Source organism: Somniosus microcephalus, chromosome 10, assembly GCF_052327205.1.
Source record: "Somniosus microcephalus isolate GS21.2 chromosome 10, FLI_Smic_1.0, whole genome shotgun sequence".
NCBI classification, from domain to species: Eukaryota; Metazoa; Chordata; class Chondrichthyes; order Squaliformes; family Somniosidae; genus Somniosus; species Somniosus microcephalus.
This window is the reverse complement of record NC_140996.1, coordinates 114,183,363-114,206,109: the sequence shown is the minus strand read 5'-3', so window position 1 is coordinate 114,206,109 and position 22,747 is coordinate 114,183,363. Positions and strand designations below refer to the sequence as shown.

At 44.7% G+C, this 22,747-nt stretch overlaps 1 protein-coding gene across 3 annotated transcripts in view; it reads right to left on the bottom strand.

Annotated features, from left to right (window-relative positions):
- The window catches only part of LOC147111637 (short transient receptor potential channel 6-like), a 263,222-nt gene that overhangs the window by 88,876 nt on the left and 151,599 nt on the right, over positions 1–22,747 (bottom strand). For all 3 annotated transcript variants that reach the window (XM_085998725.1, XM_085998727.1, XM_085998726.1), the window contains exon 8: positions 12,824–13,019. In XM_085998725.1, the coding sequence (XP_085854851.1) occupies positions 12,824–13,019 (196 nt within the window). The remainder of the gene's footprint in view (positions 1–12,823; positions 13,020–22,747) is intronic.

Genomic DNA, 22,747 nt, shown 5'->3' with positions numbered 1-22,747 from the left:
TCAATTGAGGCCATATGGGTTGAACCGAAGGATAAAAAAGGGGCAATCACAATGCTGGGAGTATATAGACCCCCAAACAGTCAGAGGGAGATAGAAGAGCAAATATGTAGGCAAATTTTTGAGATGTGCAAAAACAATAGGGCACTAATAGTAGGGGATTTCTTCTATCCCAATATTAACTGGGATTAAATTAGTGTAAAAGGAATAGAGGGCGCAGAATTCTTAAAATGCATTCAGGAGAACATTTTTAGCCAGCACGTAGCAAGCCCAACAAGAGAGGAGGCAGTTCTGGACTTAGTTTTAGGGAATGAAGCTGGGCAGGTGGAAGGGTCATCAGTTGGAGAACATTTTGGTGGTAGCGATGGTGATAGCATAGTTACGGAAAAGGACAAAGATAGACCAGGTGTAAAAGTTCTCAACTCTGAGTTGAAGTTGGTCGAGATGCAGACGCTTACTGTAGGCGTGGTTGTCCGGGATCACAATACTCTCCACAAACTCCCACATGCTGCAGTTCTGGCACACCACCTGCACTGCAATCCCTATATAACCTTGTTTTATTTAATTAATTAATTAATTAAAGTTTATAGGGGCAAAATTTGCCTCCTTTGTGCCCGCCGTTAGCGCCCCAGGTGCAAAGGGCTTATCGCCCGGGCGGGGGCGCCAACAGCGCCTGCTGAGAAATTCGGCAGGGCGCTACTGAGGCGTTAGCTGATAGCGGTGCGCCCCCGCCGATAGCGCCCCGGGCCGCTGCGCCGCCAGCGATGACATAATCGCCAAGCGATCCCTTAGCGCCCTGCCATGGCCCCTTAACACCCCATGGCCGATATTCAGCAGCGCCCCGCGAGGCTGCAGCGGGTGATGTCAGCGACAGCCTTGTGGGTCATGAGCTGGGCCGCACACATTGTGGGAGCATGAATAATAATACAACAAAATGAGAGAGGTTTCTAGAAGAGCGGGCGATTTACAACCCAAACAATGATGACAAAAATTACTCCCTGGGATCTTACGATTCTACCTTTGGAAAAAAGGATCCAGTTTTTAGCATTGTAATCACAAGAAGCTGATGTAGTGTCCGAGGATCAATAATACTCAGACTGCAGGAGAACAATAAAACAGGTATTTACTGAACAGGGAGTAATTCAAGACTGAAATACAGAAGCCTGCTATGGATTTATATACAGGGGTGGTCACTGCCGGTGCTGCAGTATAGAATCAGTTCTTCTCTTAAAGGCACATACACAACAATTCCTCCCCTTTTAGATAAACAGTACATAACATTCATTTAACAACTAAATAATAACTAATTACAAGTACAATTTTCTCTGTACTATATAAATCAACTAAAATAATCATTTATAAGTTCAGTCTTTGAGGAGGCTTCCTGATCCTGACGGGATATCGCCTTTCTCGAGTATCCTGTTCTTGCGGCGGAGTTGATTCTGGCTCATTGTCATTGGTTGGTTCGTCAGCTTCCAATATCACTGCTTCGGAGGTAGACGCAATCTGTACTTCGGGTTGATTACCAGGTGCACCTGCTCGTGGTATGGGTTTGGCTTGTTCCTGTGACTCTAGAATCTGGTCAGCATGGCATCTCACGATGCTCTCTCCAATGTCCACTGTGTACATTAGTGGTCCCTGCTGTGTGCATATCGTTCCTGGCTGCCATTTTTCTGTTCGGTAGTCGCGGGCCAAGACTGGTTGTCCTATCTTGAAGCTCCTGGTTGGCTTCGCATTTATGTGCTGGAATTGCTTATCCTCAACATCTCGTCTTATGTTTGGTTTGAGCAAATCCAGGCGACATCTTAGCCTTCGGTTGAAGAACATTATGGCTGGAGCTTGGTTGGTGACTGCATGTGTCGCATTCCAGTAAGCAAAGAAGAAATTATCCACCTTGTGTTGTAGTGGTATGTCGTCATTATGCATTGCCTTTATGGCCTTTTTAAAGGTCTGAACAAACCTCTCAGCCAATCCATTTGTGGCTGGATGATATGGGGCAGATGTGTAATGCATCACCCCATTATTCCTCAGAAACCTCCGGAAATCCTCTGACACAAACTGTGGCCCATTGTCGGAGCAAATCTGTTCTGGCAAGCCATTCCTGGCGAAGATGGTCCGTAGGACTGCAATAGTTTTCTCCATGGTGGTGGAGGACATTTTGATGACCTCTGGCCATTTCGAATGGGCGTCCACAGCGATTAGGAACATTGAGTCCATAAATGGACCAGCAAAATCAATGTGTACCCGTTGCCATGGAGATGAGGGCCACTCCCATGGATGTAGCGGGGCCTGTGGTGGAGCGTTTTGGACCTTCTGGCATCCTGTGCATCTCTTGGTCATATCCTCGATTTCTTTATCGATTCCCGGCCACCACACAAACACCCTGGCTAGGCTCTTCATTTTTACCCCTCCCAGATGACCCTCGTGAAGCTCATTGAGTGCTCAATCTCTCAACTTGGGTGGAATTACCACTCGGGATCCACACATCAAGCTCCCCCGGCACACTGACAGCTGTTCTCTCCTTGGCGAGAATGCTGGCAACAGTGAGTCGCCATGTGCTGGCCATCCCTTCACCGTCAAATCATAGACCCGAGAGTGTGTCGGGTCATTTCGGGTTTCCTTCTCTATACTTGAGTTTGTAACAGGTAGACATTCGACTATGGTCGCATGGAATATCTCAACAGGGTCCACTGCAGGTGCTTCCTCTACCGTAGACAACGGTAGGCGCGACAGCCCATCAGCATTTCCATGCTGTTTCGTACCCTTGTACTGTATGTCGTACTGATGTGCCCCTAGAAAAAGTGACCATCTTTGCAGCCGTCGCACAGTCATCACCGGAACGCCCTTCTTTGGGTTAAAAATGGAGACCAGGGGCTGATGATCAGTCAGTAGGGTGAATTTCTGCCCGTGCAGATAGTGATTGAACTTCTTCACCCCCCACACCAGGCTGAGGGCCTCCCTGTCAACCTGGGCGTAGTTACGCTCGGCTGAGGTTAACGAGCGTGACGCAAAGGCTATTGGCCTCTCTGAACCGTCAGGGAATTTGTGTGACAGCACCGCTCCGATACCGTAGGGAGACGCATCACATGCTAACCGAATCGGTAGTGTTGGATTGTAGTGGGCCAATAATTCTTTTGAAGTGATTAGGCATTTACATTTCTGAAAGGCACGCTTACACTCATCATTCCATTTCCATGTTACTCCAGTTTGCAGTAGGGCGGTCAGTGGGTGCAGAATTGTAGATAAATTCGGCAAGAACTTACGGTAGTAGTTCACCAACCCGAGGAACGACCTCAGTTGCGACACATTTTCCGGTGCTGGAGCCTTGACTGCAGCCTCAATCTTGACTGGCGACTTATGCAACCCTTCCTCAATCATGTGGCCACAATACAAGATTTGTCTCCTGAAGAACTCGCATTTGGGGCGGTTGGCTCGTAGCCCATATTCCTGTAATCTCGTGAGCACCTGCTCCAGGTTGGCAAGGTGTTCACTGTCATTTTCGCCCGTAACCAGGATGTCGTCCAAATAACACTGGGTCCCCGGGATCCCTTGCAGGACTTGTTCCATCGCCCTCTGCCAAATAGCCGGGGCTGATGCTACCCCGAATACCAGTCGATTGTACTGGTAAAGGCCTTTGTGAGTGTTTATCATGAGGTTTTTCCCCTAGATGCTTCTTCCACCTCCATTTGTAGATACGCTTGGGCCAGATCAATCTTTGTAAAGCGTTTCCCTCCAGATAGTGAGGCGAAAATATCTTCTATCCATGGAAGTGGATATTGTACTGTGTGCAGGACTGGGTTCACAGTTACCTTGAAGTCCCCACAGATGCGAACCTTCTTCGGTTCCCCAGGCGTGCTGCTCAATGATTTCTTCATTACAGGAACGATGGGTGTGGCCCACTCGCTCCAGTCCACCTTGGACAGCACACCCGAACGCTCCAGACTCTCCAGCTCTGCTTCAATGGCTGGGCGGATCGCGTAAGGTACCGGTCTGGCCTTAAAAATTTTTGGGTTTGCGTTATCTTCGATTTTTATCATTGCCGTTACTCCTTTTAGAGTCCCAAGTCCTTGTTGGAACACCTCTTTCGCGTCTGTTAGTTGTCCAGGTGTGACGTCATCATCCTTTTTATCAGTCACAGTTAGCGCCTGAATGGAATGCCAATCCAATTGTATTTTTCGGATCCATTCACGTCCCAATAATGGTGGTCCTCCATCTGGTAGTATATATAGATAGTTTCTGTGTTTCCTTGCTGTTGTATTCAACTGGCACCCTTATTTTTCCTCTGGTGTAGACTTTTTGCCCCATGTATGTCTTCAATACAATGGACGTGTCCTTCAAGGGTATGTGTGAGAATAGCCGCTCATAGTCTCGTCAATTCATGACAGTTAGGGCTGATCCTGTGTCCAATTCCATCTTTAGTGGGGACCCTGCTATCATGAGGGTGACCCAAATGGTTCGGTGATCCTCCTTTGCGATCACGTTGTGTAACTTTAGACAACTTAGTCTCCTGCTCCCGGAGTCCTTATCACTCTCCTGATCTTCCGAACTACTGTCTGTCAATTTCTTTACTTTCTTGTACTTTTCCTTAGTAGTTCTTGTAGTGTTGGTTTTCTTTCCCGACCTGCAGACTCTTGCTATGTGTCCCATTTTCCCACATTGCCTGCATACTTTGTCCTTAACCCAGCAGTCCTTCTGATCATGGGTTGTTCTGCCGCAGCGATAGCACTTTTCTGCTCCATACGCCATTTCGTTAGCGCTGTATTCCTGTGGTTTCTGTTGTATTTCCGCAGCTCCCCGTGCTGCTGCTTCGTAGGATACTGCCAAGCTGAAAGCCTTTTCTAGCGTAAGGTCCTTTTCCGAAAGTAGTCGTTTCTGGGTTCCTTCACTCTGGAGCCCACAAACTTATCCCGCAAGGTGTCTGCCAGTCCTGCTCCGAACTGGCAGTGCTCCGATAACTTGCGTAGTTCCGTAAGATAGTCAGCATTGCTCTCATCTTTGTGCTGGTTTCTTTTATGGAACTTGAATCTTTCTGCGATCAGCAGCGGTGTAGGGTTTAGGTGTTCCTGTAAGATATTAACAATCTCTTCAAAACTTTTCTCCATTGGTTTAGCTGGGGTAATTAAATTCCGCAATAGGCTGTACGTTCTCGAGCCCATCAAATTTAATAATACCAACGCCTTCTTTCCATCGGCCACCTCATTTGCCTTGCAGTACACTTCAATTCTTTCCACATACGTGGTCCAGTCTTCTACCTCGTTGTCGAAAGCAGTGATACTGCCACTCTTCGGCATCTTGAGTGATTTAAAATGGCGCCTCCCGCGCTTTTTCTTCTTCCCCAATGGAATAAAATGGCGCCTCCCGCGCTTTTCCTTCTTCCCCAATGGAATAAAATGGCGCCTCCCGCGCTTTTCCTTCTTCCCCTTGCTGCCACGCTGCTCCTAGCGTTCTACAGGGTAATGGCGGCGACCCGCAGCTTCGGCGCGTATCACTTTTCCTTCCCCGCGTTCTATCCTCTCCATGCTGCCCTGTTCTTGAGCACCGACCGCGCCCTGTGCACTCCACCCTCTCTCTCTCTCTTCCTCCCGACAACGCTGCACGGCCCCTTTGCAGAGCCGCTCGATCGAGCCCGAGCCCGCCGCAGTCCGGAAGGGTCAGCGCACTACCTGCTACCAGCACGACTTGCTGGAACACCTCGACTGGGGAGCCAGGCCCAGCTCTCCACAGCCTCCCCTGCAACTCTCCGATGGATCCCTGGGCGGTTGCCCGCGGTCAACGCCCGCCGTTCTGACTTCGACCTCCAAGAAGCTTCTCTTCAGGGAAAAGATCCCCGTGAGGTGATGCAGTACTGCAGGTGAGTTCAAACCTGCCCGTCGCCAGTGTAGTGTCCGAGGCTCAATAATACTCAGACTGCAGGAGAACAATAAAACAGGTATTTACTGAACAGAGAGTAATTCAAGACTGAAATACAGAAGCCTGCTATGGCTTTATATACAGGGGTGGTCACTGCCGGTACTGCAGTATAGAATCAGTTCTTCTCTTAAAGGCACATACACAACAGCTGGTCCAAGGACATTACTCTCCTGTGATCCAAACAAATGGAGCACAAAATTTAAAAGTGCCGAATGAAGCACCAGCAACCAGTGAGATCTGATGAGACTCATTATATTTCATTCATGATGCATAACAAGCTTCTTTCAGGATATGACAGGCTCGGAATAGGCAATTGCTGCACTAAGTGTAGGTTTTACAATGACACTGAAGTTTTTCAATATCTGAAGTATGCGTAGGGCATGTTAGAAGGGGATGGGGCACAATACTTACTGCTCACTGGGCTGTTTGCCCCATTATTAAAATTAAACAGCAAATGGATTTCAGGATTTAAGCACAAGAATAGAATATATAAAGGCAAAGTGGTGCTGATGAAGTTATACAGAGAACTGGTTGATGGCATTTAGAGTACAGTGTTCAATTTTGGGTACCCCACCTTGAGATGCATATACTGGAATTGGAGGGAGTTCAATGACGATTCACCAGGATGATACATGGGATGAAGTGTCCGAGGTATGATGAAAGACCATGTAAACTTGGGTTATATTCCCTAGAGAGGAAATAGTTAAGGTATGATGAAAGGTCATCAACCTGAAACATTAACTTTGTTTCTCTCTCCACAGATGCTGCCCGACGTGCTGCGTGTTTCCAGCATTTTCTATTTTTATTGCAGATTTCCAGCATCCGCAGTATTTTGCTTTTGTATTGTTGTAGTTAAGGTGTGATCTGATCAAAGTGTTTAAAATAATGAAGGGAATTGACAAAGCAGATGGGAAACATTCTTCCCTATATTAGGGAACACCAGAACAAGAGGACATCATCTTAAAATTAGAACTAAGGTGGTTAGAAGCAAATTCAAGAAAAGTTCCTTCACATAGGCATGAAATCAACTGAGATGTGTAAAAGGGAGATAGATAACAACTTGGGAATTAATTTTGTTAAGGGATTAAAAAGGTAAAGAATAGTCTTGGCTAACAACAATGGTGGAGCCAAATGGCCAACTCCTGTTCCAGCCCAGAATTGGACTTCTAGCCAACACGTCTGCAAGCAGCCATGTCATCTGCCCGGATCAAATCCACCAACTCAAGTTAACAAGCTTAATTAACGTTTTTTTCAGACAGCTTCGCAACCAGCTCTTGACGTCAGAAACAGATGTTGGAAAATTGCAACCTCTGCCCATAATGAGTGAACAGTGCGACCCATGCAGCACGACACTTTCTGGATATCTTTCTACTGTGAGAAACAGATCAGACATGCAGTCTTAGGTCCTAACTAAAATGTGTCTGAGGATGTTTTAACCTAGTTTCTACCTGATAAATGTATGCAAAAGCAATTACATAGGAAGAGGAGTAGGCCATTCAGCTCCTTGAGCCTGTTCCGCCATTCAATTAGATCATGGCTGATCTGTATCTTAACTCCATCTACCTGGCTTGGTTCCATATCCCTTAATACCCTTGCCTAACAAAAATCTATCAATCTGTGTTTTGATATTTTGAATTGACTTAGCCTCAACAGCTTTTTGAGGGAGAGAGTTCCAGATTTCCACAACTTTGTGTGCAGAAATGCTTCCTGACACCACCTCTGAACAGCGCAGCTCTAATTTTTAGGTTACACCCCCTTGTTCTGGACTCCCACATACTTCTGAAAAGTTGCTGATGATTTTTCACAATTCAGAAAATGATATGAACTTATCCTCCCACCCACTCCAACCTCCACTGATAGCTCCATGATTGATGCTGGAAGACTTCCCTAACACTGAAATTTGCTGATTAGGATACAGTAGAACAGGTATTTGCATATAGTGTTACCACCACTTAGAAGTGTTAGCAGGTGAATCAGCTGCCTTCTTTTTCATAGTACAAGCCCAAATAATCCATTATGGGATTGTTTTACCCACCCACACTCTCTGCCCTTCCACCCACAAAAAACAAAACAGCCTACTAGTGGCAAGAAAGAATGAAGTAATTGTTCATCTGAACTCTTAATTTAGTTTTTAACTGTATAATAGCTTCAAAGGGTAGGAAAATGAGAATTCCAAAAATTAAGTAGTAAAAATCATAAATAAGAACATAAGAAATAGGAGCAGGAATAGGCCATTCAGCCCCTCGAGCCTGCTCCGCCATTCAATAAGATCACGGCTGATCTGATCTTGGCCTTAACTCCACTTTCCTGCCCGTTCCCCATAACCCTTGATTCCCCTGTTTTTCAAAAATCTTTCTACCTCTGCCTTACATATATTCAATGACTCAGCCTCCACAGCTCTCTGGGGTAGAGAATTCCAAAGAATCACAACCCTCTCAGAAGAAATTCCTCCTCATCTCCGTTTTAATTGGGCGACCCTTATTCTGAAACTATGCCCCCTAGTTCTAGATTCCCCCATGAGGGGAAACATCCTCTCAGCATCTACCCAGTCCAGCCCCCTCAAGAATCTTATATGTTTCAATAAGATCACCTCCCATTTTTCTAAACTCCAATGAGTATAGGCCCAACCTGCTCAATCTTTCCTCATAAGACAACCCCTTCAACTCAGGAATCAACCTGGTGAACCTTCTCTGAACTGCCTCCAATGCAAGTATATCCTTCCTTAAATAAGGAGACCAAAACTGTATGCAGTACTCCAAGTGTGGTCTCACCAACGCCCTGTACAGTTGTAGCAAGACTTCCCTACTTTTATACTCCATCCCCCTTGCAATAAAGGCCAATATTCCATTTGCCTTCCGAAGTACTTGCTGTACCTGCATGCTAACTTTTTTGTGTTTCATGTACGAGGACACCCAGATCCCTCTATACCGCAGCGTTCTGTAGTCTCTCTCCATTTAAATAATATTTTGCTTTTTTATTCTTCCTACCAAAGTGGATAACCTCACATTTTCCCACATTATACTCCATCTGCCAAATTTTTGCCCACTCACTTAACCTATCTATATCCCTTTGCAGACTCTTTGTGTACTCCTCATAACTTGCTTTCCCATCTATCTTTGTATCGTCAGCAAATTTGGCAACAGTACACTCGGTCCCTTTATCCAAGTCATTAATATAGATTGTAAATAGTTGAGGCCCCAGCACTGATCCCTATGGCACCCCACTAGTTACAGTTTGCCAACCTGAAAATGACTCATTTATTCCAGCTCTCTGTTTTCTGTTAGTTAGCTAATCCTCTATCCAATCTAATATATTACCCCCAACACTGAGCTCTTATCTTGTGCAGTAACCTTTTATGCGGCACCTTATCGAATGCCTTCTGAAAATCCAAATACACTACATCTACTAGTTCCTCTTTATCCACCCTGTTCGTTACATCCTCAACGAACTCTAGTAAATTTGTCAAATATGATTTCCCTTTCCTAAAACCAGGTTGATTCTGCTTGTTGTATTATGATTTTCTAACTGTACTGCTACTACTTCCTTAATAATGGATTCCAGCATTTTCCCAATGACAGTTGTTAGTTTAATTGGCCTATAGTTTCCTGCTTTCTGTCTCCCTCCGTTCTTGAAAAGGGGCGTTACATTTGTGGTTTTCCAATCCGCTGGGACCATTCCAAAATCCAGGGAATTTTGGAAGATTACAACCAATGCATCCACTATCTCTGCAGCCACTTCTTTTAAGACCTGAGGATGCAGGCCATCAGTTCCACGGGACTTGTCAGCCTTTAGACCCATTAGTTTGCCAAGCACTTTTTCTCTAGTGATAGTGATTGTTTTAAGTTCCTCCCTCCCTTTTGCCCCTTGATTACCTATTATTATTGGGATACTTTTAGTGTCTTCTACCATGAAGACAGATACAATATATTTGTTCAAAGTCACTGTCATTTCCCTGTTTCCCATTATTAATTCCCCAGTCTCATCCTCTAAGGGACCAATGTTTACTTTAGCTGCTCTCTTCCTTTTTATATACCTGTAGAAGCTCTTACTATCTTTTTTTATATTTCTCTCATAATCTATCTTCACCCTCTTAATTATTTTTTTAGTCATCCTTTGCTGGTTTCTAAAAATTTCCCAATCTTCTGGCCTACCACTAATCTTCGCAACATTGTATGCCTTTTCTTTCAATTTAATACCATCCTTAACTTCCTTAGTTAGCCATGGATGTTCATCCTTCTCATAGAATCTTTCCTTATCACAGGAATATCCCGTTGCTGAGAGTTATGAAATATCTCCTTAAATGTCTGCCATTGCTTTTCTACCATCTTACCCTTTAACCCATTTTCCCAGTCCACTTTAGCCAACTCTGTCTTCATACCTTTATTTAAGTTTAAGACACTAGTTTCAGACCCACATTTCTCACCCTCAAACTGAATGTGAAATTCTATCATGCTATGATCACTCTTCCCTAGAGGATCCTTTACTATGAGATCATTAATTAATCCTGCCTCATACACATTACCAGATCTAAAATAGCCTGCTCCCTGGTTGATTCCACAATGTATTGTTCTAAGAAACCATCCCGAATACACTCTATGAACTCGTCCTCAAGGCTACCTTTGCCAATTTGATTTGCCAATCTATATGAAGATTAAAATCACCCATGATAATTGCAGTACCTTTCTTACAAGCCCCCATTATTTCTTGAGTTATACTCTGTCCTACAGTGCAGCTACTGTTAGGGGGCCTATGGACTACTCCCAACAGTGACTTTTTTCCCTTACTATTTCTTATCTCCACCCAAACTGATTCTACATCTTGATCTTCCGAGCCAATATCATTTCTCACTACTGTACTGATCTCATCCTAGGAGTGAGTAAATAGAATATGGCAGGATCAGAGTCTGGGGCGATGTGCACGGCCTGCATGATGTGAACCTGCCTGGACTCTCATACCATGCAGGGTGAATACACATATATGAAGCATGCGAAGGCTCCCACCTCAAGCCAAAAGTTATACAGCTTGAGAGTCAATTGGACACACTCTGCAGCATTTGGGAGGGAGAAAGTATTCTGGAGTAGACGTTCCAGAGGGTTGTAACCCCACAGGTTGCTAAGAATAGGGAAGCTGGTAAGGGAGGCTGGCTGACTATTGGCAGACAGAGCGACAGGTGAGAGCAGCCAGGGGATTATCTGTGCCACTAGATTTGTCCAATAGGTATACCTGTTTAGGTACCAGTGAGGTGGAGGAAAGGTGGACACAGAAGAGGGTAACCATGAGCACTGAGAAGCGAGTATTTACCTATGGGGGAAACAGTACAGGTAGTAAGAATAGGTGAGTGGTGATTGTGGGGGATTCTATAGGCAGAGGGGTAGATAATTGCTTTGTAGATGTGGTCCAGAGTTCCAAATGGTATGTTGCTTCCCAGGTGCCAAGATTCAGGTCAACACGGAGCAAATGCAAAAGTTTCTGGAATGGGAGGTCAAAGCAGCCAGAGGTCGTGGTTCATGTGGAAGCCAATGACATAGATAGGAGTAGGTCTGAGGATTTGCAAAGGGATTTCATAGAGCTAAATCCTAGATTAAGAAGCAGAACCTCCAAGGTAGTAATGTCTGGATTACCAGACAGGAAGAGAAAGATTAGGATTGTCAACATGTGGCTGGAAGGATGGTGTAGAAGGGAGAGTTTCAAATTCCTGGGAAATTGGAGCCAGATAAGGATATACAGACAGGATGGCCTTCATCTAGAGAGAGGCATACATGTCTTTCCAGAAAGGGTAAATAGGGCAGTGGGGAAAGATTTAAACTAGTTGGGAGGGGGGGGGGGGGAGAGGGGGGAATTCACACAGTAAGCCAAAAAGTGGTAGAAAAAGACCAATGGGACACACATGGTGGGGGCAGTTACCCAGAGAAGAGTCCTGTACATGAATGCATGTAGCATAAGAAATAAAACAAGTGAGTTAGCACAGGTACAGCCGTTAGAGACCTGGCTACAACCTGAACATGATTGGAAGCTAAATATTCCAGACTCTATGATCTATAGAAAGGACAGGGAATTTTTGAAAGGAGGAGCAGTAATAATATTAATAAAAGACACAATTACTGCAGTAGAAAGAAGTGATTTCAGTAAGGGTGATCAGGCAGTGGAAGCAGTATAGCTAGAGTTAAGGAGCAGCAAAGGATGTAAGACTCTGGTAGAAGTTGTCTGCAGACCTGATAGTAGTGATGTAGTGAGAGGATGTACAAATACAGATCAGAGAAGCATGTAGGTTATAATGGGAGATTTTAATTTTCACCTAGACTGGGACAAGCAGAACAGCTCAAGTAGTAAAGGCAATGAATTTCTACAATATATTCGGGACTGCTTTCTAGAACAATCTGTTTTAGAACCGACAAGCAAACATCCATACTGAATGTAGTGATGAGTAACAAACCAAAATTAGTTAACAATCTGATGGCAAGGAATCATTTTGCAAATAGTGACTATAATAAGATTGAGTTGGATATTAGGCTGAGAGGGAGAAGGCAAAGTCACAAACCAAGGTTTTAAATTTAAGTAAGGCAAACTTTGAAGGGATGAGAAATAACTTGCTTAACACATTAAAATAAATGGGCTAACACCACTAGTAAAATTGCAGAGAAAATAATTTTGATTAAGCATACTAATCATATAATTTACAGTACAGGAGGAGATTGTTAAGCCCATCATGCCTGTGCCCATGGTAATCCTTCAAAGCTGTTTCTGGTTGACGCGCCAGCATCAGCACAGACATATTAAATTTCCAAATTAAATCTTAGTATTCCACAACATAATTTCACAGCCATTATCCTTAGATTTTTCACTACAGCATCCAACAATGGCCTATTTTTACCACTAACATTAAACTTAAAGCATTAAAAAAAAAATAGAACTTCACCTCAATCTCCTGAAAAGAGCTATTAATCATCGCAATCAGCATATTTAGAAGGACAATGACCATTGTCACATGGTATACGCCATACAAAATGTAGCCAATGTTCTCAATAAATTTGTGACCATAATTGATGACCACAGACTTGACTTCTGATAATCCGAATATAGCCCAAAACAAGGTTTTAAAGCTTTCTTCAACGCTGAAAGAAAAGCAAGAACAAAAAAACATAATTGGATCCATTTTGCATATCAATTAAAAACACACGTTTCTTATAAATTTAAAATAAAAATGATATATGTAATAGTTCAGCTACAATATCATTTTAGGTAAAAACTGTCTGTTACTTGCCATTAATGCACAGCTTCAAGTTTAATATCTGAAGAGAGAAAATATGGGTGGGGGACTTTTACCTTGAAGTCTCTCCCATTCAAATTAAATGTTTCTGCCTTCTAATTTGTAGCTGTTTTACTCCTGTCTGGCCTTTCTAACACCTTTTCACAGCCTGAGATGATCTTCTGATATTATCCCACATTTTTTCAGCTTTAAAAAAAAGCTTTTCGTGAATTATTAAGCTTATTGACTGCCTCTTTGTGTGATCTGTGATTTTTTTTTTAACCTGTTGCTCCCCTTACTGTCTTTATTAAGTATTAATGAAGGGTTTCTATCTGATGACCTGCTGTTTATTTCCAGCAATTTCTGTTTTTCCTTCAAATTTACAGAATTTGCTGTTTTTCTTTATATCTTCGACTTTTATGATATCTGTACTCCTTCAACTTTTCCTTCTAAGGATTTGATGGGGTAGATAGAGAGAGACCATTTCCTCTGGTGGGGGAAGTCCAGAACAAAAAGATATAACCTTAAAATTAGAGCTAGACCGTTCAGGGTTGATGTCACCAAGTACTTCTTCACAAAAGACAGAAAATATCCTGGACTCACAGTCACATGGCTATGCCAACCGAGTATTAAAATTCCGAGGATAAGATTGTCAAACAAAATAGCTTCCAACACCAAGTGTGATGCAGAAGGACTGCAGAAAGTGTGTTAATAACCAAATATGGGTGGAAGGAGGGATGCTAGCCCTTCGTAAAGTGTAATGAAACAAGGCTTTAGGTGTAGTCATGCCACTCCAAAAATGACTCTTGGTGGAAATAAAGTTAACTGCATAGTTACATACAATGAGAGGAGGAAAGCACATCCACTCAGTCCTGTGATTTATCTATATTTTGCACTACTTTGACAACCTTTTTAACCCTTGTTATATCACCAAACTATTATCTCATCAAGGCATGCTCTTGTTGCCTGGGCAATGATATAACTCAAATGGTGATTGGTCTTTAACATAAAAAATGAGTACGATAGTGAACATAAGCCTCATCAATCTGCTTCTTACAATTTTAACGCTAGGTTTGTCACTTGACAGATTCAAGTGTAATATGATCCAGCGTTCATCCATAATGAATTCAGCCTTTAACTAATCTAAAGATGGCAGAAAAGATTAAGGATGAATGGAATTACTCAATGTTAATCAACCAGTCTGTGTTTAATAATGATGAGAAATTGATGAGTCTGTATAGGACACAAACTAGGAGTGTTAGATAATTAAATGTTGGCCACTTAATCTTGAACACAGATGTGTTGCTACATCTGGGTACAACATGTACTGTACCAGGAATCCCCTAGTCACAGTTAAGGTAATGGATATTTTAGTCCAAGTTTTGACATACATAAGTGAGGCTGTCATTTTCCAACATAAATTGCTGCTCCAGAATGCTCTTCTGCGTGCCACAAAATCCATCAAGATACACATTTGTCTTGACTAACATCTAACACACAATTATAACAGCAATTGTACAAATATTCTGAAAACCTTTTTAGAGTACCATCAATAAAACATGGCTATTTGAGGAAAATGGAAGCAGGTGGGTGACATTCACTCATCTTCTTGCCACTGTACCAATTCATGGAGAAAATTGTTTTCCTTTTCTTTTTGTGTGAGGGTATAAAATCCCTCTATTTTCTACCCATTTCCTCTCGTATGCTCGGACTATTCCCCATAGACAGAAAGATAAATAGGTAGCCTGATTCCCGGGCTCCACCAATGCAGCTCTGAACTAGAGTAAGTGGACCCTGTGGCAAACTGTTTCCCCACTTTTCCCTTCCTAATCTGGGAAGGTGCTGATCTCCCCCCCCACCCCACCATTCTCAGTATAGATGAGATCAGGAACTCAGCGGGTGAGCAGCTTGAACCAGTGGGGTCGATTTTGACTTTTGGGTGACCAATTGGCAGGGTGCGTCGGCCAGTCGCCTGCACCTGTGGTGAAGAGGTAGCCCTAGTTTTGAGGCACCGGCTTCATTTACATCAGGTCAGCAAGCTGTAGGCCACCGAAAAGTGTTCCAATGCAGCTCACTGGATTAAGCTTTGGCTGCCATCAAGGGGGTGGGGGAACATTCAACCGTTTCCAACCTGAAATGGTCTTAGGACCTTGACTTGCATATTAAAATGGTCCTACCACCTGAAACAGGCAGGCGCTTTGGGCATCCATCGGTGTGCCCATTTCAAAATAGTGCCAGCCGCATAGTCGGGTATAACGGAGCAGTAAGGCTATTGACCACATTTTCATACTGATACTGCTACAAGTGAAACAAGTTAAAATCGGCCCCAGTGTCTGATCCCTCTGTGGTATGGTGTGTTGGGTGTTCCAATGCATTGTGCTATTGCACTGCTCTAAAAGAAAAAAAATTGAGTGACTAACTTATTTGAGGCATTTTAAATCTCAGGGAACAGATGAATTTTTAGACCCATAGAGGATGAAATTGGTCTTTGGCGAAATTGCGAAATGGGTGATAGCAATCGGTGACTTGTTTTACACTGTACCCCAAGTTCAAAAATCAGGTCCAGTGTAAAAGGGGCTGCTGATCGCCGAACATTGGGGTAAAGCACACATCAGTGATTCTTTTATAAATAAACAGGGATGCTTATAGTCATTTGAAATTAATTCCAAATACAATATACATGCCTGCAATACATATGCATCACACAATTTTCCTGGATTGTATGGTATTTCTACAAGCAGAGATGGGCACTATTTCTATATGTCTAAGATGATAGAAAATTCAAGACTGGGAATTGTTGCTGACATTACAATGAATGCAAATTTTACTTATGGGTTAAACAGCAGTAATGTAAGAAATGTCTCATTATTGCATGCTGCTAAATTACTGTCAGGAAGAAGTGGCTTTTCAAAGCTATACTGTTCAAGTCATACATCAGCCTTGTTGAACTCATTAATTGGTGGTTAGACCAAACTTGGAATGTTTTACAAGCCTCACAATTTGCACATGGTTTGCATTCCTAACCCTCATTTAAATCTGTTACAGCAGAGACTGGACACTGCTTGGCCGTAATGACAGGTGATGTGCTATTACATATTCTATCTCGAGAGGGCATTGGATTCAGTGCACCACTAACATTGCAATTGGCCAAGGAGCATCAGCAAGAGGAGTAAGGGGCTGCCCATAAGGCACACTCTGAGGTTCCGCCACTACCCAATGTATTGGGTCTAATATTCCAGACACAGCTACTTGGGAGTGACTGAAGAATAGTGCCTTAGTAGGCCACCGTTCATGACCTCTGGGCATCTCAAAGTGTTCCACAGCAAATGCAGTACTTTTGAAATGTAGCCACTGTTTTAATGTAGCAAAATACAGCAGGCAATTTGTGCACAGAAAGATTCCACAAACCAAAACAAGATAAATAACCAGGTAATCTGCTGGTTGAGAAATAAATGTTGGCCAGGACACCCGAAGAACTCCCCTGTTCTTCTTTGAATAGTGCAATGAGATATTTTATGTCTACCTGAGAGGGCAGATAGGACACGGTTTTAGCATCTCATCCAAAAGATGGCACCTCTAACAGTACAGCACTCCTTCAGCACTGCACTGAAGTGTCAGTCTAGATTATGTGTTCAAATCTCTGGAGTGGGACTTGAACCATGACCTTCTGACTCAGAGGCAAGAGTGCAAACATCTTGGCTCAGTAGAAGCACTTTCGGAGGCTGTGACAGAGCTATGCCATTTTAAAGAAAACCTCTGGATATCACCAACCATTCATATGGCACTGTAGGTATCTGTCAATCTCACCATGACTCAATTTTTTTGTGTGAGGGTCTGACTAGCACTGATATCATAGGGAGTGCTGCCAGTTTGCTGTCCACAGGAGTATCAAGAAGGTGACGCATTATCCAGCAAGGTCAATAACTTTATTACTTTTCCTACTGACCAGCAATACCAGCATAATAAGGCAGCAGAATTCTCCAGATTAGCAGGCTTTACAAAAGTGTAGTGGGCCATTCATTGTACACATATTGCAATTAGGGCCCCTGTACACAATGTATGGCCAATGTTGTTGTTGTTGTTGTTTTATTCCATCAACGCGCTGCCTTGTGACCACCAGCACAGAATCACACAGATGAATACTTGCTTCCATAGGGACTCCCATGTTGCCTTCATCTGTGTCACCCTAATTAGAAGGGGTAAGGAGAGTAGAAGATTGGCTCAGAGACCAAGGGTACCCTCTAGCCATGGCGCGTGACACTCTTCCATCAACCACTCAAAGAAGCAGGGCACAGGTGCTGCAGCAGGAATGATTATCGAGTACAACATTGTGATCTTGAAGCAGTACTTCAGCTGTCTCAACAGATCAGAAGGCACTGACAGTACACTCCCACCAGAATCTCAAGAGTAGTCTGCTGCATCACTTCAGTCTGCAAACAGGCCCCAGCTTGAAGGAGGAAGAGCAGAATCTCAAAACCATGACAGAACAAGAGGGCAGCAATGACAATGAGAAATTAGCTGCTAAAACCGCCACTACAGTAAGGAAGACTGGTGCATCAGGCACTAATCCAAGACAACACCTTCCAATAAGTGCTTGAATAGTTCAATTTCTTTAACCTGCAAAATGTATGGCAAATAACCATCTGCAAACCACCTTCTCCTACATACTTCCTCAGATACAATTTATTTCCATCTTTTCCTGTGGTCATGCATTATTCTAACCAATGATGCATAAATACTCAGCACAATGTTCAAATTATGTGCAGATATCTGTTTCAAATATTGTGGCCTTGATTTTCATTGGGCCGTGAGGCGGGGGGTTAAAATCGCAAAACCTAGGGGTCACGACCCCCCCCCACCTGGTTCCCGCCTCAACGCCATTTTAACCTAGGTGTGTCTGATTGACCCGAATCAATCCCGCCTGCAACAGGCAGGACTGGTCTTTAGGGCCCTTAAACAGCACTGATTGGCCTTTATAATCGCATTTTAACAGGCCCTTGCCTGTTTAACCCCTTTCCCACGTAAAACGCGCCTGGTGGGAATGACGCCTGTGAAACCTGGCATGAATACCATTGGCTTGCTGACTATCAGCTGCAGGTCCAACATTAAAGAGGATATTTGATCAGTCATCATTTGCAGGTGGCAGGACTTTGTTGTCTCAGGTCTGGGGGAACTTTTAGAAGCCATAACCACAGCTGTGGAAGTTTGGAGCCTGACACCCATCTCCAGTGTGACCTCCTGCGAGACCCCTCTCGCCACCCTCACTCAGCGCTTCCTCAAATGAGGCATCAACCAGAAGCATGGGAGGCTTTTTCTTCCTTCCCCTCTTGGCATTAGAGGACATCCAGCCCCATTTGTGAAATGACACACGCCACAACTGCAGAAGTTGCCATCAGAATTTTTATGAAAAACACACAACTGATGGTATTTCCACAAAATACACAGCATTTCACCCAAGTAACTACCCTTGTGACTATTAGTGCTTTATTTTCCTCTTACGCGTGCTCCTACATAGTGGTTCCCCTGTGGCTTCAGCAGATGTGCAGGTCCCTTGCTCACTTTCCGACTGCTCCTGTCTCAACACCTTTGGTGGGCGTCCTCTGGGATGGCGAGCCTGTGAGGGCTCGCCAGCAGTCTGCTGCTCCTGCGGCTGTGCAGGGGTTGAGACCTCTATCTCCGTTAGGTGTGTACTCCGGCGGGGCTCTGACCGAAGGCTCTGCAGTGGCATGGAAGTGTGAGCGCTTGGACAGGAGCCCCCACTTCCTTGAGGTCTGCCACCAACCTCCCTCTCATGGGTCAGGTCCCTCTCAGTGCCTGCAAGTGGCTTGAGAGCAGCTTGCTGCACATCAGGGGGGCCATGGGGACCCGTATTTGCAATGGCAGTCCTACTCAGAAGGACTTCCATTAAGGTCTGGTTTCTCTGTTCAATAGATGCCCATCACTCCTCAAGAGATGTCATTCTATTCTGAATACTCACCTTGTTTTCCATACCCTGGCGACTAACCTCCTCCATGGCCGTAGCCCTCCTCTCCTCTACCGTAGCCAACCTTACCATGGAGGCAGCAATCATTTCCACGTAGGTAGCCATCCTTTCCGTGTTGATGCGTTCATGCGCAAATGACGCCACAAAGGCTCCGCTCATGTTCGCAATGGACTCCTCCATTCGCTCCACACTCGCAGTGACCCTGGAGACAAAACCTGCCAGAGACTCCTGCATCTGTGCCTGGAGTTCCATCACCTCTGATCTTACGGATGGACCCAGAGGCAGAGGGTTGACATGCAGCTGAGCCGAGCTGGCAGAGTCCTGCGCCCTCCGACGAGGACTCTCCACTGCTGTCCCTGTCTCCACAATCTGCTGATGCTCACTTGTGAGCTGTGATACACCAGGTGACAACTCTACTCCATGTCCCGAAGGTCCCACCGAGCTGTGAGTGTCTGCGCTGGTGCTGGGTGCGCTTATTTCTGATGACGCTGCGCCCTCAGAGGTTGCAGATTCCTCTGAGGAGTCTGGCTGCTCAGGCTCTTCCTCCTGCACCGTGGGGATGGGGCTCTCGATGGTCCTGTGGGGGAGTCAAGGAAAAAGTTAGAGATGTGATGCTAAGGTTACATGCACATTGCATTTTGCAGATGATCATAAGTCCATATGATGTAGCTTCAGAATCATTATCAGCGACTCATGCAATGCCAATGAGAGAGATGGAAAACTATTCTGTCACCAGCTTGCGCGGATGCTCCTGCCTGTCCTTCCCCAACGTCCACATCTCGGTCAGCCCCAGCAATCTCCAGGACACCTTCCTCCCAGGGGGTGAGCTGGGCTAATGAGGGCGGCCCTCCTCCTGTCCTGGCTCACTCTCTCCTGTTGTCTCCCTCATTGCAGGAAAAGAGAGCTCACAAGTGGAGGTTGAGTGAGAATGAAGGAGTGAGTGCAGAGATTGCATAGCATAAATACTTAGGAGACAAAGATGGAGTGAGGTTGCAATACCAAGGGCCCTCCCTGTGTGTTGTCAATTGTGTTCAAAGCATCAGAGTGAGAGGGAGTGTGAGGGCTGCATGGTGGCATAGTTCTGTGAATGTGAGCATAGAGAGAAAGGGAATGGGTAAGGGTGCATGGATGTGAGTGTCTAGTAGGATGTGCAGGAAGAGATTGCTAAAACTGAGTGCTGGTGAGGAAAGGCAATGGGGATCAGATTGAGGGTGATGGAAACATCATACAGTATTTACTTTTCCAGTGTGAAGTTGTTCATGGAATCTTTTCCTGCACTGCAACCACATTCTTCGTGTAAGCCCCAAGGAGTTGACTTGACCTGCCACCTCTAGCCACACAGCCTTGGTCTGGCTGGGAGGCCTCTTCCTCCCTGAAGAAGGGAAGAGGACCTCCCTGTGGGCCCTAGCACCATCCAGTAATGCCTGTAGTGAAGCCTCATCAAATTTGGGCGCAGATCTGGCCCTCCCGTTGGCCATTCCTCCTGCAGGCTCCTGTGCCATCTTAATGTTGAAGGTTGGAAGCCTGCAGAGGAAGCGAGGCTTGCTGTAGACCTTAAAAGCAGCAGCAATGATGACGTCATATTCTGCGACTTTCTGACTGGAAATACTCAATTGCCAAGGCTTCCCACATGTTGGAAATCAATTGGCCAATTGTGTTAAATTTGCATCAATCTCACAGACCCATTTAGAATCGTGTGGGAATCACTGAATTCGGGGAACCCGCCAATTCCCCACACCTGAACTAAAATCGACCCATGAGTTCTGTGAATGTTGACAGCATGAGTTGCACCAATGCTTCCTTTTCATTTGTGTGGCTTTCTTGAAGCAGGTGATCCTTCAACTGCTACTTCTTCTCAGGGATTGTATATTGGAAGGACTAAGTGTGCTGGCTGTCTGTAGGGTTTCATTGCCAACAAGCTGGAATTCTGGCAGCACGAGGTGTGCATTCTGATGGCTATACAACTGAGTCAGCTATGGCTGGTACTATTCTGGCTGCCTGGTACTGCCTGGGTATTGGGATGTTGACTGTCACTTGCACAAGGATGGGTGATGGCCTAGATGTGGTGCCATCCTGAGAGCCAACTGCCAGATCAATGCCTGCTACACACATGCCACTGCTGCTGGGCACTCCCTCACCATGTCACAATGCATATTAGAATGAAACCTTGAACAGTTGTGAGGTCTGTGCATTCCCTGCCTTAGGGTTTCTGTATATGCTCTCCAAGTATTTTGATGCTGACAAAGACAGCATGTTTGCATTGGAGCTCAAGGTCTCTATAGCAAGTGTGTAAGCATTCATGAGATATAGTCCCACTGTGCCTATGGCCTGCATTAGTGGGTGCTTCACTGCAAATGCCATTGAAGGTGCCATGCACTCCATCGCAGACTGCAGTGCTGATGACCATTCATCCATGACTGCACAGATCCTAGAAGTGAATGTCTTTGCATTCTTCCAAAGACCTTGATTTACAGAGACACAAAGAACTAATTTAGGAAATCCTGCTCAGACTCCCATCTCTGTTTGTAACCAGGTCCTGTGAGGCCCGAATCCCTAGGCACTGCAGCAGGGCCAGGAATCATACTGGAATGCCAGCAACAGGTGTCTGGCATTGAGCAGCCAACACTACTTTTTCCTCACATGTGCAGTTTGACTCATCCCACACTTTTTCTCAAATTCACTACCTAGGCATCCAAGGTGTATGTAGGTACGCTGGTGCTTGGGAAAGCTGGTGATTGTAGCACATGGTGCCATGAGGTGTGGCCTTCCACGGTGACACCGGTTGTACCTTCACTCCTTTCCATTCCTTCGTTCCTAGGAAAAGGCAAAAGGACAAAATGTGAAAATGCTCAGCACACCAAAGTGAAGTACTATTTTCATTGTGTGGCACTTTCAATGATGCTAATCAAGTTGAGTGCGTGCCTGTGTGACTGTAACTCTATAGGAAAACGTTATATGACATGAATATTATTGTACCAGCTATGAGCCTGGAGGAGCTTCCAGCTTCGCTGTCCTCCACTCCCAATAACCTCTAGGATGGTTTCATTAAATTGGTCAAGAGATTGTTTTCTGCTTCCACCAGTGTCGCACTGTTCCCACTGATTAAAGACCATCTGATCCTGCAAGTTGAAGAATAATATTGAAATACATAAAGTAGATAGATCAATAACAATTTCATGAGCTGTACATTTTCAGTGGCACATTGCATATATCCAATTAACTGGCATCACCCTGCTAAACTGACCTACCAGCAATAATTGTATGTCAACCCCTCGAATTTAAAATTCTCTCCCTTGTGTTCAAATCCCGCCATGGCTTCATCCCTCCCTATCTCTGTAATCTCCTCTAGCCCTTCAACCCTTCAAGATCTCCAATTCTGGTTTCTTGCGCATCCACGATTTCCATCGCCCCACCATTGGTAGCCTAGGCCCTAAATTCTGGAATTCCCTCCCTAAACCTCTCCACCTCTCTCTCCTCCTCTCTCTCCTCCTTAAAACCTAACTCTTCAACCAAGTTTTTGGCCACCTGTCCTAATATCGTTTTATGTGGCTTGGTGTCAAATTTTGTTTGATAACATTCCTGTAAAGCACCTTGGGATGTTTTACGATGTT